The 14,015-nt window shown below is 38.3% G+C and overlaps 1 protein-coding gene across 1 annotated transcript in view; it reads right to left on the bottom strand.

Annotated features, from left to right (window-relative positions):
- The window catches only part of TRPA1 (transient receptor potential cation channel subfamily A member 1), a 61,265-nt gene that overhangs the window by 26,892 nt on the left and 20,358 nt on the right, over window positions 1-14,015 (bottom strand). Inside the window, exons 8-11 of the mRNA XM_061171718.1 lie at window positions 13,555-13,691; window positions 3,396-3,444; window positions 1,346-1,445; window positions 593-693 (exon numbers count right to left, since the gene is read on the bottom strand). Coding sequence (XP_061027701.1) covers window positions 593-693; window positions 1,346-1,445; window positions 3,396-3,444; window positions 13,555-13,691 — 387 coding nt within the window. The remainder of the gene's footprint in view (window positions 1-592; window positions 694-1,345; window positions 1,446-3,395; window positions 3,445-13,554; window positions 13,692-14,015) is intronic.

Raw genomic sequence — 14,015 nt, forward strand, 5'->3', positions numbered from 1 at the left:
ACAATCTTTTATATGTATATTAAATAAAAAGGAAACGAGCAGCTTAAATAGATCCATAAACATTTTATTTTTTTAAATGTTCAAATATATATTTTTGATTATTTAAGACACTGACTATATTAAAATCTCTTTATTACAAAAATATGATGCACTTCAAATGCACCTAATAGTCACTCAGTAAGTATCAGTTGGTGAATATAAATATGGAGATAAGGTTTTCAACCTGTCAACAAGCACGTTGAGTAGTTTTTCTTCATTGATGATGAAGTGTTGCTAATTCACTCATGTCCTTGACTTTTCCATTGATATGCAATTCATAACGGTCAAAGAGTGAAGGAAAGTCAATGTATTATAGATGATGCTATATGGAAACCCTCCATAACTTGGAAAACAATCCCAGTGTAATTTATTATCATTATCATAATCATCACTACTGTGTTGTAAATAAATATTCAAATATGACATCTTTATTTAGAAATAAAATTTAAATTCCAGGACCAGCCTTCAAAGTAATAAAAATCACAGTAAATAAAATCACTTTACTCTCTGTTGAACCCAACTCAGTTTATGGAAATCCACATATATGTATTACCTGCAAAAACTCAGGTCGCAAATTTTTTAATCCATAAGGTTGCTGCACAGTCAAATGCAAAAAATTACGTCCAAGATTATCTTTTATGTCTACACGGGCACCTAAAAAGCACAATATAAATATAACTCCTACTCATTTATTTAAAGCATGGCCTATGGTGGATTTTCAATGTAAGAAAATAAAAGATTTTTGACTTAAAACTTTGCCAACATTTAAGTTACAGAAAACTTTATTTAGGTTAGAAAACTAAACATGGTTTAAAATGTGTTTACCTTATAGTGTGCATGTGTGTGTACAAGGGGGTAGAGAATATGTGATTTATTACATTAATTAATATATGATATCTCACCTTTTAAAACATAAAATAGAAATATAGACAGATTAGAGATCAAGAGAGAAGAGGGGAAGGTATCTCTTTTCTTTGTTATCTTACTGGGTTAGTATCTAAAATGGGAACAGTTATAGTACCTACATCACATAGGATTGATTCACTGAGAGAATGCAGAGAAAGTGTTCAGCAAAACGCCTGGGATGTAATAATTCCCTTATAAAGGTTATCAATTATTGTTCTTAAATTATCTTTTCAAGTATTGCTCCCTACTGGACTGAAAATTATTCTAGACATGGGAAGTATCCCATTTATCTTTGGGTACATAGCACCTGGCCCAAAGCCTGGCACACAATAAATGGATACTAAATGTTTAACCAAACTGAGTAGTAATTCTAAAGGCTTGCCTCAGTCCCTCTTAGTACCTTTAGAGAGGAGCAAATCTACGGTATTCCAGGATGCGGAAGCAGTTGCTAATATAAGTGGAGAACGTCCTTCAGAATCCGTGATATCAATATCTGCTCCCTAAAATAAAACAAGTCATTCAACAAAGAGCTTATGAACAGACAAATCAGCTTACGTTGCATTCCGTAAATAATGTTCATTCATCGGGATAGAGTGTCCAAAATATTTCTAGCACTCATGCATATGACTGCTTGACATTTCCCTATAATTCCAATGTTGTATGAATTATAGGGAAAATCAAGGCATTCTTTTATAACTTCAACAACGAAAATTCTTCTCACATGTTAATCTTTTGACTGACATCTGGCAATAGATCCTTCCTCCTGCCGAAATCATAAAATTTTGACCTATAGCGCTAGTTTAGTTCCCGCTGTAAGAAAAGACTGTTAAATGTCCATAATAAAAAAATTATAAGTTTATTGCATTTGTGATTTTAAAAGCATTCACAAGAAATTATTCACTTTTATTGACTAGAGAGTGGATCCTGGGAGCTGTCATCACAGGAAAAAATTTTTGTAACTTTGTATGGTGACAGATGGTAGCTGGACTTGCTGTGGTGGTCACTTTTCAATGTATACAAATATTGAATCATTATGCTGTACACCTGAAACTAACATAATGTTATATGTCAATTATAACTCAAGAAAAAAACAGTTGTTCACTTTTTAAAAACTCTACTTCATCTGAAATAGATGAACTGAAATAACTGAATTGAAATCATTCAAATCCTCAAGTAAAATTTTAGTCACGTATTTGAGAAAATGTGCATTTCAAAATTGCATTTCGTATATATATTTTTTAAATGAATAAGTCAATATTTACCATTACATGTTATGGTTATAATATCTGATGTGACAAGAAACAAAAGCTTTTTAAAAGTTCATGGAAAGAATTCTATCTTTCACCCAGGGTAATAAAAAGAGCTTAAACTCCAATTGGGGATATGACTCTTTTCTTTTGGTACCCACTGAATACAGATGACCGTGGCAGCAGTATCCCCTTGAAAGCATGATAGTGATCAGTGAGGTCCTGCAACAGTCTTGGCAGGTGAAGAGATGGCTGCATTTGCAGGAAACCATGCGTGACAAAACGATGGTATATAATGAGTCTTCCCGGGATTCTTCTATGTAAATATCACAATTTCAATAGTCGCTACTAACAAACACATGTTAAATATTACAAGCGGGACTACACTCATTACTGATATGGTGGGGCTTAAATAAATACATCACAGACTCATCTGTATAAAGGGCTTACTAAAATTTAACTCAAAAGCTGACTGATTCCACTTCTTAGAGTGAAAAAGATCTTGTGCTTTCACTTGTAACAAATCTTGGACAATATTTTTAATTCTTCACTTTTTCATTGTTTGAAAGCTGGCACTGAGGCAGCTGGGGTAGAAGATTACAATGGAAGGTGAAGGTCACATGTGCTTCCTGTCCTGCCTCCACCTCAAAGTCACTTGTGCTGAAGAAGGGTCAACAGTCACCAAGCCTGACACTCTCCCAGGTTCACAGAAGAGCTTTCCCTGCCATAGACCTACCAACTCCCCACACTAAAAGCACTGATACGGGTGTCAAAAGTACACTCTGGTACTTCTAGCTTCCTGGCAATGAGGTTTGGCCATTATGCATTCATACACAATGTACTCTATTTGTGAATGTATCAAGCATCCTTTTCTTTTCTTCCAGTTTTATTGAGATATAATTGACATACAGCACTGTGTAAGTTTAAGGTGTACGGCATAAAAATTTGACTTATACAGACATCACGTGATGATTATCACAATAAGTTTAATGAACATCCATCATCTTAGAGATACAAAATTAAAGAAATAGAAAAATAATTTCAAAATTTTTTGCAAATGTATCAATCATCTTTTTGTAAACTTTTTTGCTGATAGGCAAGAAATCAAAATTTGGTTTATTTTTGAAGATTCATAGTATGTAATTATATGACCTTTCAACTGTAAATAGTAATAAAAAATAAACCTGTTAATGGAATAGTTACCACTGAAATTAAGTAGTCTGCTAGTTCATGGTGATCAAATAATGAGGCTCTGCAAAAAGAATTATAAGCATATTAAGGAACTATTGATATAAATATATAAAATAAAGCTACTATATTCAGAAAGTGAATTTAAAGGATCATTTAATAACATGATAAAATGCTAGAGAGTTAATAACCCTTCCAAATCTATAATTGGATTCTGATTAGGGTAACTTTTCAAAGTAAGTGTAATAGATCAAATACATCACAAGATTTTCTTCCTCATCTTTCTGTAAACCTATTTTCTCCTTGTAAAACCATCATGAAGATGTTCTGAAGTGAACAGTAAAATCCATCCTAAGAGTTTAAAATAAAAGACAAAGGAACTGGCTATAACCACTGTGACCATGAGGAATAACAACAGTTGCATGCAAGGTACACCTAAACTTTATCTGCAGGGTTCAAAATGCCCCCTCTTTGGCAAAAGTTAACAAGGCAGTGTTAGCTTTCCTAAAGTTTTATGAAGCCAAAAATATGATGGATAGAATTGAAGTCATTTGGTATCATCTCACAACCAGCCATAAGGATAATGTTAATTAATAAAGCAAATACAAAATTTTAATCTATATTAAAGCATCATCATAACAAATGTTAATACTAATGATTTAAAAGTCTACGTTTCTGGAGGAGCTTCAAGATGGAGGAAGAGTAAGACACGGAGATCACCTTCCTCCCCACAAATACATCAGAAATACATCTACATGTGGAACAACTCCTACAGAACACCTACTGAACACTGGCAGAAGACCTCAGACCTCCCAAAAGGCAAGAAGCTCCCCACGTACCTGGGTAGGGCGAAAGAAAAAAGAAAAAACAGAGACAAAAGAATAGGGACGGGACCTGCACCAGTGGGAGGGAGCTGTGAAGGAGGAAAGGTTTCCACACACTAGGAAGGCCCTTCGCGAGCGGACACTGCGGGTGGTGGAGGAAGGAAGCTTCGGAGCCACGGAGGAGAGCGCAGCCACAGGGGTGCGGAGGGCAAAGCGGAGAGATTCCCGCACGGAGGCTCGGCGCCGAGCAGCACTCACCAGCCTGAGAGGCTTGTGTCTGCTCAGCCGCCGGGGCGGGCGGGGGCTGGGAGCTGAGGCTCGGGCTTCGGTCGGATCGCAGGGAGGGGACTGGGGTTGGCGGCGTGAACACAGCCTGAAGGGGGCTAGTGTGCCACAGCTAGCCGGGAGGGAGTCCGGGAAAAGGTCTGGAGCTGCCGAAGAGGCAAGAGACTTTTTCTTGCCTCTTTGTTTCCTGGTGCGCGAGGAGAGGGGATTCAGAGCGCCGCTTAAACGAGCTCCAGAGACGGGCGCGAGCCGCGGCGATCAGCGCGGATCCCAGAGACGGGCATGGGACGCTAAGGCTGCTGCTGCCGCCACCAAGAAGCCTGTGTGCGAGCACAGGTCACTCTCCACACCGCCCCTCCCGGGAGCCAGTGCAGCCCGCCACTGCCAGGGTCCCGTGAGCCAGGGACAACTTCCCCGGGAGAACGCACGGCGTGCCTCAGGCTGGTGCAACGTCACGACGCCTCTGCCGCCGCAGGCTCGCCCCACATCCGGACCCCTCCCTCCCCCCGGCCTGACTGAGCCAGAGCCCCCGAAGCAGCTGCTCCTTTAACCCCGTTCTGTCTGGGCGGGGAACAGACGCCCTCAGGCGACCTACACGCAGAGGCGGGTCGAGATCCAAAGCTGAACCCCGGGAGCTGTACGAACAAAGAAGAGAAAGGGAAATCTCTCCCAGCAGCCTCCGGAGCAGCGGATTAAATCTCCACAATCAACTTGATGTACCCTGCACCTGTGGAATACCTGAACAGACAACGAATCATCCCAAATTGAGGAGGTGGACTTTGGGAGCAAAGATATATATTTTTTTTCCCTTTTTCTCTTTTTGTGTGTATGTGTATGCTTCTGTGTGTGATTTTGTCTGTATAGCTTTGTTTTACCATTTGTCCTAGGGTTCTGTCCATCCGTTTTTTTTTTATTACCTAAAAAAATTTTTTTTTCTTAATAATTATTTTTTATTTTAATAATGCTATTTTATTTAATTTTACTTTATTTTATTTTATCTTCTTCTTTCTTTCTTTCTTTCTTTTCTCCCTTTTATTCTGAGCCATGTGGATGACAGGCTCTTGGTGCTCCAGCCAGGCATCAGGGCTGTGCCTCAGAGGTGGGAGAGCCAAGTTCAGGACACTGGTCCACAAGAGACCTCCCAGCTCCACATAATATCAAACGGCAAAAATCTCCCAGAGATCTCCATCTCAACGCCAAGACCCAGCTCCACTCAACGACCAGCAAGCTACAGTGCAGGACACCCTATGCCAAACAACTACCAAGACAGGAACACAACCCCATCCATTAGCAGAGAGGCTGCCTAAAATCATAATAAGGCCACACACCCCCCAAAACACACCAACAGACGTGGACCTGCCCACCAGAAAGACAAGATCCAGCCTCATCCACCAGAACACAGGCACTAGTCCCCTCCACCAGGAAGCCTACACAACCCACTGAACCAACCTTAGCCACTGGGGGCAGACACCAAAAACAATGGAAACTACAAACCTTCAGCCTGCAAAAAGGAGACCCCAAACACAGTAAGTTAAGCAAAATGAGAAGACAGAGAAACACACAGCAGATGAAGGAGCAAGGCAAAAACCCACCAGACCTAACAAATGAAGAGGAAATAGGCAATCTACCTGAAAAAGAATTCAGAATAATGATAGTAAAGATGATCCAAAATCTTGGGAATAGAATGGAGAAAATACAAGAAACGTTTAACAAGGACCTAGAAAAACTAAAGAGCAAACAAACAGTGATGAACAACACAATAAATGAAATTAAAAATTCTCTAGAAGGGAACAATAGCAGAATAACTGAGGCAGAAGAACAGATAAGTAACCTGGAAGATAAAATAGTGGAAATAACTACTGCAGAAGTTATAAAGAAAAAAGAATGAAAAGAATTGAGGACAGTCTTAGATACCTCTGGGACAACATGAAATGCACCAACATTCGAATTATAGGGGTCCCAGAAGAAGAAGAGAAAAAGAAAGGGACTGAGAAAATATTTGAAGAGATTATAGTTGAAAACTTCCCTAATATGGGAAAGGAAATAGTTAATCAAGTCCAGGAAGCACAGAGAGTCCCAGACAGGATAAATCCAAGGAGAAACACACCAAGACACATATTAATCAAACTATCAAAAATTAAATACAAAGAACAAATGTTAAAAGCAGCAAGGGAAAAACAACAAATAACACATAAGGGAATCCCCATAAGGTTAACAGCTGATCTTTCAGCAGAAACTCTGCAAGCCAGAAGGGAGTGGCAGGACATATTTAAAGTGATGAAGGAGAAAAACCTACAACCAAGATTACTCTACCCAGCAAGGATCTCATTCAGATTTGACAGAGAAATTAAAAGCTTTACAGACAAGCAAAAGCTAAGAGAATTCAGCACCACCAAACCAGCTTTACAACAAATGCTAAAGGAACTTCTCTAGGCAGGAAACACAAGAGAAGGAAAAGACCTACAATAATAAACCCAAAACAATTAAGAAAATGGTACTAGGAACATACATATCGATAATTACCTTAAATGTAAATGGATTAAATGCTCCAACCAAAAGACATAGACTGGCTGAATGGATACAAAAACAAGACCCGTATATATGCTGTCTACAAGAGACCCACTCCAGACCTAGGGACACATACAGACTGAAAGTGAGGGGATGGAAAAAGATATTCCATGCAAATGGAAATCAAAAGAAAGCTGGAGTAGCAATTCTCATATCAGACAAAATAGACTTTAAAACAAAGACTATTACAAGAGACAAAGAAGGACACTACATAATGATCAAGGGATCAATCCAAGAAGAAGATATAACAATTGTAAATATTTATGCACCCAACATAGGAGCACCTCAATACATAAAGCAAATACTAACAGCCATAAAAGGGGAAATCGACAGTAACACAATCATAGTAGGGGATTTTAACACCCCACTTTCACCAATGGACAGATCATCCAAAATGAAAATAAATAAGGAAACACAAGCTTTAAATGATACATTAAACAAGATGGACTTCATTGATATTTATAGGACATTCCATCCAAAAACAACAGAATACACATTCTTCTCAAGTGCTCATGGAACATTCTCCAGGATAGATCGTATCTTGGGTCACAAATCAAGCCTTGGTAAATTTAAGAAAATTGAAATCGTATCAAGTATTTCCGACCACCATGCTATGAGATTAGAAATGAAATACAGGGAAAAAAACGTAAAAAACACAATCACGTGGAGGCTAAACAGTACGTTACTAAATAACCAAGAGATCACTGAAGAAATCAAAGAGGAAATCAAAAAATACCTAGAAACAAATGACAATGAAAACACAACCACCCAAAACCTATGGGATGCACCAAAAGCAGTTCTAAGAGGGAAGTTTATAGTAATACAATCCTACCTTAAAAAACAAGAACATCTCAAATAAACAACCTAACCTTACACCTAAAGCAATTAGAGAAAGAAAAACAAAAAACCCCAAAGTTAGCAGAAGGAAAGAAATCACAAAGATCAGATCAGAAATAAATGAAAAAGAAATGAAGGAAACGATAGCAAAGATCAATAAAACTAAAAGCTGGTTCTTTGAGAAGATAAACAAAATTGATAAACCATTAGCCAGACTTATCAAGAAAAATAGGGAGAAGACTCAAATCAATAGAATTAGAAATGAAAAAGGAGAAGTAACAACTGACAATGTAGAACTACAAAGGATCATGAGAGATTACTACAAGCAGCTATATGCCAATAAAATGGACAACCTGGAAGAAATGGACAAATTCTTAGAAATGCACAACCTTCCGAGACTGAACCAGGAAGAAATAGAAAATATGAACAGACCAATCACAAGCACTGAAATTAAAACTGTGATTAAAACTCTTCCAACAGGGGCTTCCCTGGTGGCGCAGTGGTTGAGAATCCGCCTGCCAATGCAGGGGACACGGGTTCGGTCCCTGGTCTGGGAGGATCCCACATGCTGCGGAGCAACTGGGCCCATGAGCCACAATTACTGGGCCTGCGCATCTGGAGCTTGTGCTGCGCAAAAAGAGAGGCCGAGATAGTGAGCGGCCCGCGCACCGCAATGAAGAGTGGCCCCCGCTTGCCACAACTAGAGAAAGCCCTCGCACAGAAACGAAGATCCAACACGCCAAAAATGGATAAATAAATAAATAAATTTTTAAAAAAAATAAATCTTCCAACAAACAAAAGCCCAGGACCAGACGGCTTCACAGGCGAATTCTATCAAACATTTAGAGAAGAGCTAACACCTATCCATCTCAAACTCTTCCAAAATATAGCAGAGGGAGGAACACTCTGAAACTCATTCTATGAGGCCACCATTACCCTGATACCAAAACCAGACAAAGATGTCACAAAGAAAGAAAACTACAGGCCAATATCACTGATGAACATAGATGCAAAAATCCTCAACAAAATACTAGCAAACAGAATCCAACAGCACATTAAAAGGATCATACACTATGATCAAGTGGGGTTTATCCCAGGAACGCAAGGATTCTTCAATATACGCAAATCAATCAATGTGATACACCATATTAACAAATTGAAGGAGGAAAACCATATGATCATCTCAATAGATGCAGAGAAAGCTTTTGACAAAATTCAACACCCATTATCATAAAAAACCCTCCAGAAAGTAGGCATAGAGGGAACTTTCCTCAACATAATAAAGGCCATATATGACAAACCCACAGCCAACATCATCCTCAATGGTGAAAAACTGAAACCATTTCCACTAAGATCAGGAACAAGACAAGGTTGTCCTCTCTCACCACTATTATTCAACATAGTTTTGGAAGTTTTAACCACAGCAATTAGAGAAGAAAAAGAAATAAAAGGAATCCAGATTGGAAAAGAAGAAGTAAATCTGTCACTGTTTGCAGATGACATGATACTATACATAGAGAATCCTAAAGATGCTACCAGAAAACTATTAGAGCTAATCAATGAATTTGGTAAAGTAGCAGGATACAAAATTAATGCACAGAAATCTCTTGCATTCCTATACACTAATGATGAAAAATCTGAAAGTGAAATTAAGGAAACACTCCCGTTTACCATTGCAACAAAAAGAGTAAAATATCTAGGAATAAACCTACCTAAGGAGACAAAAGACCTGTATGCAGAAAATTATAAGACACTGATGAAAGAAATTAAAGATGATACAAATAGATGGAGAGATATACCATGTTCTCGGATTGGAAGAATCAACATTGTGAAAATGACTCTACTACCCAAAGCAATCTACAGATTCAATGCAATCCCTATCAAACTACCACTGGCATTTTTCACAGGACTAGAACAAAAATTTCACAATTTGTATGGAAACACAAAAGACCCCGAATAGCAAAAGCAATCTTGAGAAAGAAAAACAGAGCTGGAGGAATCAGGCTCCCTGACTTCAGACTATACTACAAAGCGACAGTAATCAAGACAGTATGGTACTGGCACAAAAACAGAAATATAGATCAATGGAACAGGATAGAAAGCCCAGAGATAAACCCACGCACATATGGTCACCTTATCTTTGATAAAGGAGGCAAGAATATACAGTGGAGAAAAGATAGCCTCTTCAATAAGTGGTGCTGGGAAAACTGGACAGCTCCATGTAAAAGAATGAAATTAGAACACTCCCTAACACCATACACAAAAATAAACTCAAAATGGATTAAAGACCTAAATGTAAGGCCAGACATCATCAAACTCTTAGAGGAAAACATAGGCAGAACACTCTATGACATAAATCACAGCAAGATCCTTTTTGACCCACCTCCTAGAGAAATGGAAATAAAAACAAACAAATGGGACCTAATGAAACTTAAAAGCTTTTGCACAGCAAAAGAAACCATAAACAAGATGAAAAGACAACCCTCAGAATGGGAGAAAATATTTGCAAATGAAGCAACTGACAAAGAATTAATCTCCAATGCATACAAGCAACTCATGCAGCTCAATATCAAAAAAACAAACAACCCAATCCAAAAAATGGGCAGAAGACCTAAATAGACATTTCTCCAAAGAAGATATACAGATTGCCAACAAACACATGAAAGAATGCTCAACATCATTAATCATTAGAGAAATGCAGATCAAAACTACAATGAGATATCATCTCACACCGGTCAGAATGGCCACCATCAAAAAATCTACAAATAATAAATGCTGGAGAGGGTGTGGAGAAAAGGGAACCCTCTTGCACTGTTGGTGGGAATGTAAATTGATACAGCCACTATGGAGAATAGTATGGAGGTTCCTTAAAAAACTAAAAATAGAACTACCATATGACCCAGCAATCCCACTACTGGGCATATACCCTGAGAAAACCATAATTCAAAAAGAGTCATGTACCAAAATGTTCATTGCCGCTCTGTTTACAATAGCCAGGACATGGAAGCAACCTAAGTGTCCATCAACAGATTAATGGATAAAGAAGATGTGGCACATATATTCAATGGAATATTCCTCAGCCATAGAAAGGAACGAAACTGAGTTATTTGTAGTGAGGTGGATGGACCTAGAGACTGTCATACAGAGTGAAGTAAGTCAGAAAGAGAAAAACAAATACCATATGCTAACACATATATATGGAATCTAAAAAAAAAAAAGAAAAAAAAATGGTCAGAAGAACCTAGGGGCAAGATGGGAATAAAGATGCAGACCTACTAGAGAATGGACTTGAGGATACGGGGAGGGGGAAGGGTAAGCTGGGACAAACTGAGAGAGTGGCATGGACATATATACACTACCAAACGTAAAATAGATAGGTAGTGGGAAGCAGCCGCATAGTAAAGGGAGTCAGCTTGGTGCTTTGTGACCACCTAGAGGGGTGGGATAGGGAGGGTGGGAGGGAGGGAGATGCAAGAGGGAAGAGATATGGGAACATATGTATATGTATAACTGATTCACTTTGTTATAAAGCAGAAACTAACACACCATTGTAAAGCAATTATACTCTAATAAAGATGTTTAAAAAAATAAAATACAATAAAAGTCTATGTTTCCTAATGCAAATCTCATTTCTTTGTTCCCTCACAAGATTTTCTCAGCTATTCTTAACCCTCTGTGTATAAATCTTAGAATCAGCTTGCCAATTTTCACCCCAAATTCACAGCAGGTTGCATTATAAGTGATATTAGAGGTATTTAGTAATTTTAGGAAATAAATAACAACATTAAGGTCCCATTCAATTTGTTCTAAATCTTCCCAGTCTAGAGATTTGTTACTCAAAGTGTGGCCTGCAGACCACTGACATCTTTGCACTACACTAGCAAAAGGAACTGTAGCCCAAAGAGCAAGCTTTCCTTTGAACTTCAAGATAAACTCCAAAGGTCACTGTCTATCAGAAAAACATTCCAGGATCATACATCAGTATTAGGTTCCTCAGAATTGGACTGAACTGGTCCAAGAAATCTTCAGCCAATCCAAGGTGAATGTGTCTAGCTAGTCACCAGGCTAAGTACATTTTTTGGTCAGGTAGATGGGTCTATTATCCTAAAATAATTCATTCTTATGCATATTTGTATATTAAAGCTCTATTCTAAATGTACACATTTTAACTATACCCAGATCACTAGGTTTCCAAATTGGTTAAACACTGGAATCACAAAGAGTTTTTAAAAATTCCTGAGACCCCTCCTCAGGAATTATGATGTAATCTGGCACATGAACTGACATTGGGATTTTATAAACTCCTCACATGATTCCAAAGTGCAGTAGTTTGAGAAATCTCTGGTGTAGAGGTTAATCTATCTACTGAGTCTTTGTTTTATTTCAATATTTGTTTTTTGCATTTCCTGGGTTTCCAACTGGATCTTTTTCTCATCACCAATCTTTGATTCATAAATGCCAATTTGTTTTCCATAATCCATTATCTTAATATACCTACTTTTACATAACTGACCATTCCTTCCTTTAAATTTCTGAAAGTTTTAAATATCCTTATTTTAAAATTATTTGTAAATTGCCCAATTATTCCATTTCTTTGGAAGTAAATTATCCTTTTGTTGATTTCATTGTCATAATTTTATGTTTTCCTTTATGCTGTGAAATTTTAATTTGCAAACTCATCCTACGTGGAAGTTCCTTGGAGTTCCCTTCTATTCATGCATAGCCCATTGTGGCTGGTGGTTTTGCTAATATGTACATTCACCTCCCCCCCCCCCCCCCATTTCCCAGTTTAGAACCAGATCTTATGTTGGTAGCTAAAGTTTCTTTTTCCCTGTGGGATATTGTAGATTTCTTGGTTCAGTTACCTATTGAGAATATCGCAGTTTTTTTCTGCCATTCCAGGCTTCCAGCTCTGCGTGTGTGTATGTGTGTGTGTGTGTGTGTGTGTGTGTGAGAGAGAGAGAGAGAGACACACACAGAGAGACAGTGATAGAGACAGAGACAGAGAGACAGCAAAGGCTCATCTCAGTCACCTCTTTCTCTCACACAGGGCGCATTCAGTCCTTGTCTTCCCAAGGAATTGAACTCTCAGTCTACACTGCCTGTTTCCTGTCCTAGCAGCTAGTAAGCCTATAGCTTCAGATGCTTTTCTCTGATTTGTACTTCTGTTAAACTCAACAGAAATATTTATCTTCTTTTGAGCTTGGCAATCGTTCCCTAAAACTACACATATGTTTTGAGAACGTTTATGTGTAACTGTGGGGCTAAGTGGAAAGGGAAATAGGGTGGGAAAAGTGGACCATCCATATGTATCTGCTCCATTATCTCCACTGAGAAAGAGGATAAGACACACGTGAGGAACTGAAACAGATTAGAAAGGGCTTGAAAAGCCATGTATGTTGACCTCCTGAGCATATAGGAAATGAATCTTGAGCCTATAGCCACTGGACTAAGAACTGATCCAGAATATTCCACTGGAGATATTATGCTATGAAAATCTATTTAACTTTCTACTTTGATTCCAGAGGAACATAGAGATTCCAGTTGAACCACAGGACCTTTGGTATCTCTGCTCTTTTCTTTCGAACTATACAATCTCTGCTACCATAAGTGCTAACTTTGTCTTGCAGGGTATAGTTAAACATAGGTAGGAAACTTGCCTGTGAAGCAGTGTCTCGTGATTTCCATCCACCTGATTAACAATATCGCTGCTGCCAGAGTAGGAAGATATCATCAGTCTAACAATCTCAGTGGCTCCCTGGGTGGCAGCAAAATGAAGGGCTGTGCACTTCCCTTTCTGTAAAGAGTTTTGATATTAGAATCAATCAATATTTCATCCCAATTTAAGGATAAAACCTAAATTCACTTGTTTTTTTTTTCTCCCCAGGCCAACAAAATCAAGGAATATGGAATTTCAGATGGTGAATAGTAATTGGTTTCATCTATTGAAAAGCATCAATAGAAAAATCCTAACTAGCAATTTTATTTCCTTGCAATCCGACAGTTCTTGACAGCTCTGACAGTACTTCTCCTATCATCAGTGTCAGTATCTCTACTGTATCTGTATTTGTGTTTGCAACTGCTTTTGGTAGCTCTCAAAATTCTTCAGATAGATTAAAAT

This window comes from Eubalaena glacialis, chromosome 17, assembly GCF_028564815.1.
Source record: "Eubalaena glacialis isolate mEubGla1 chromosome 17, mEubGla1.1.hap2.+ XY, whole genome shotgun sequence".
In the NCBI taxonomy this organism is placed as follows: domain Eukaryota; kingdom Metazoa; phylum Chordata; class Mammalia; order Artiodactyla; family Balaenidae; genus Eubalaena; species Eubalaena glacialis.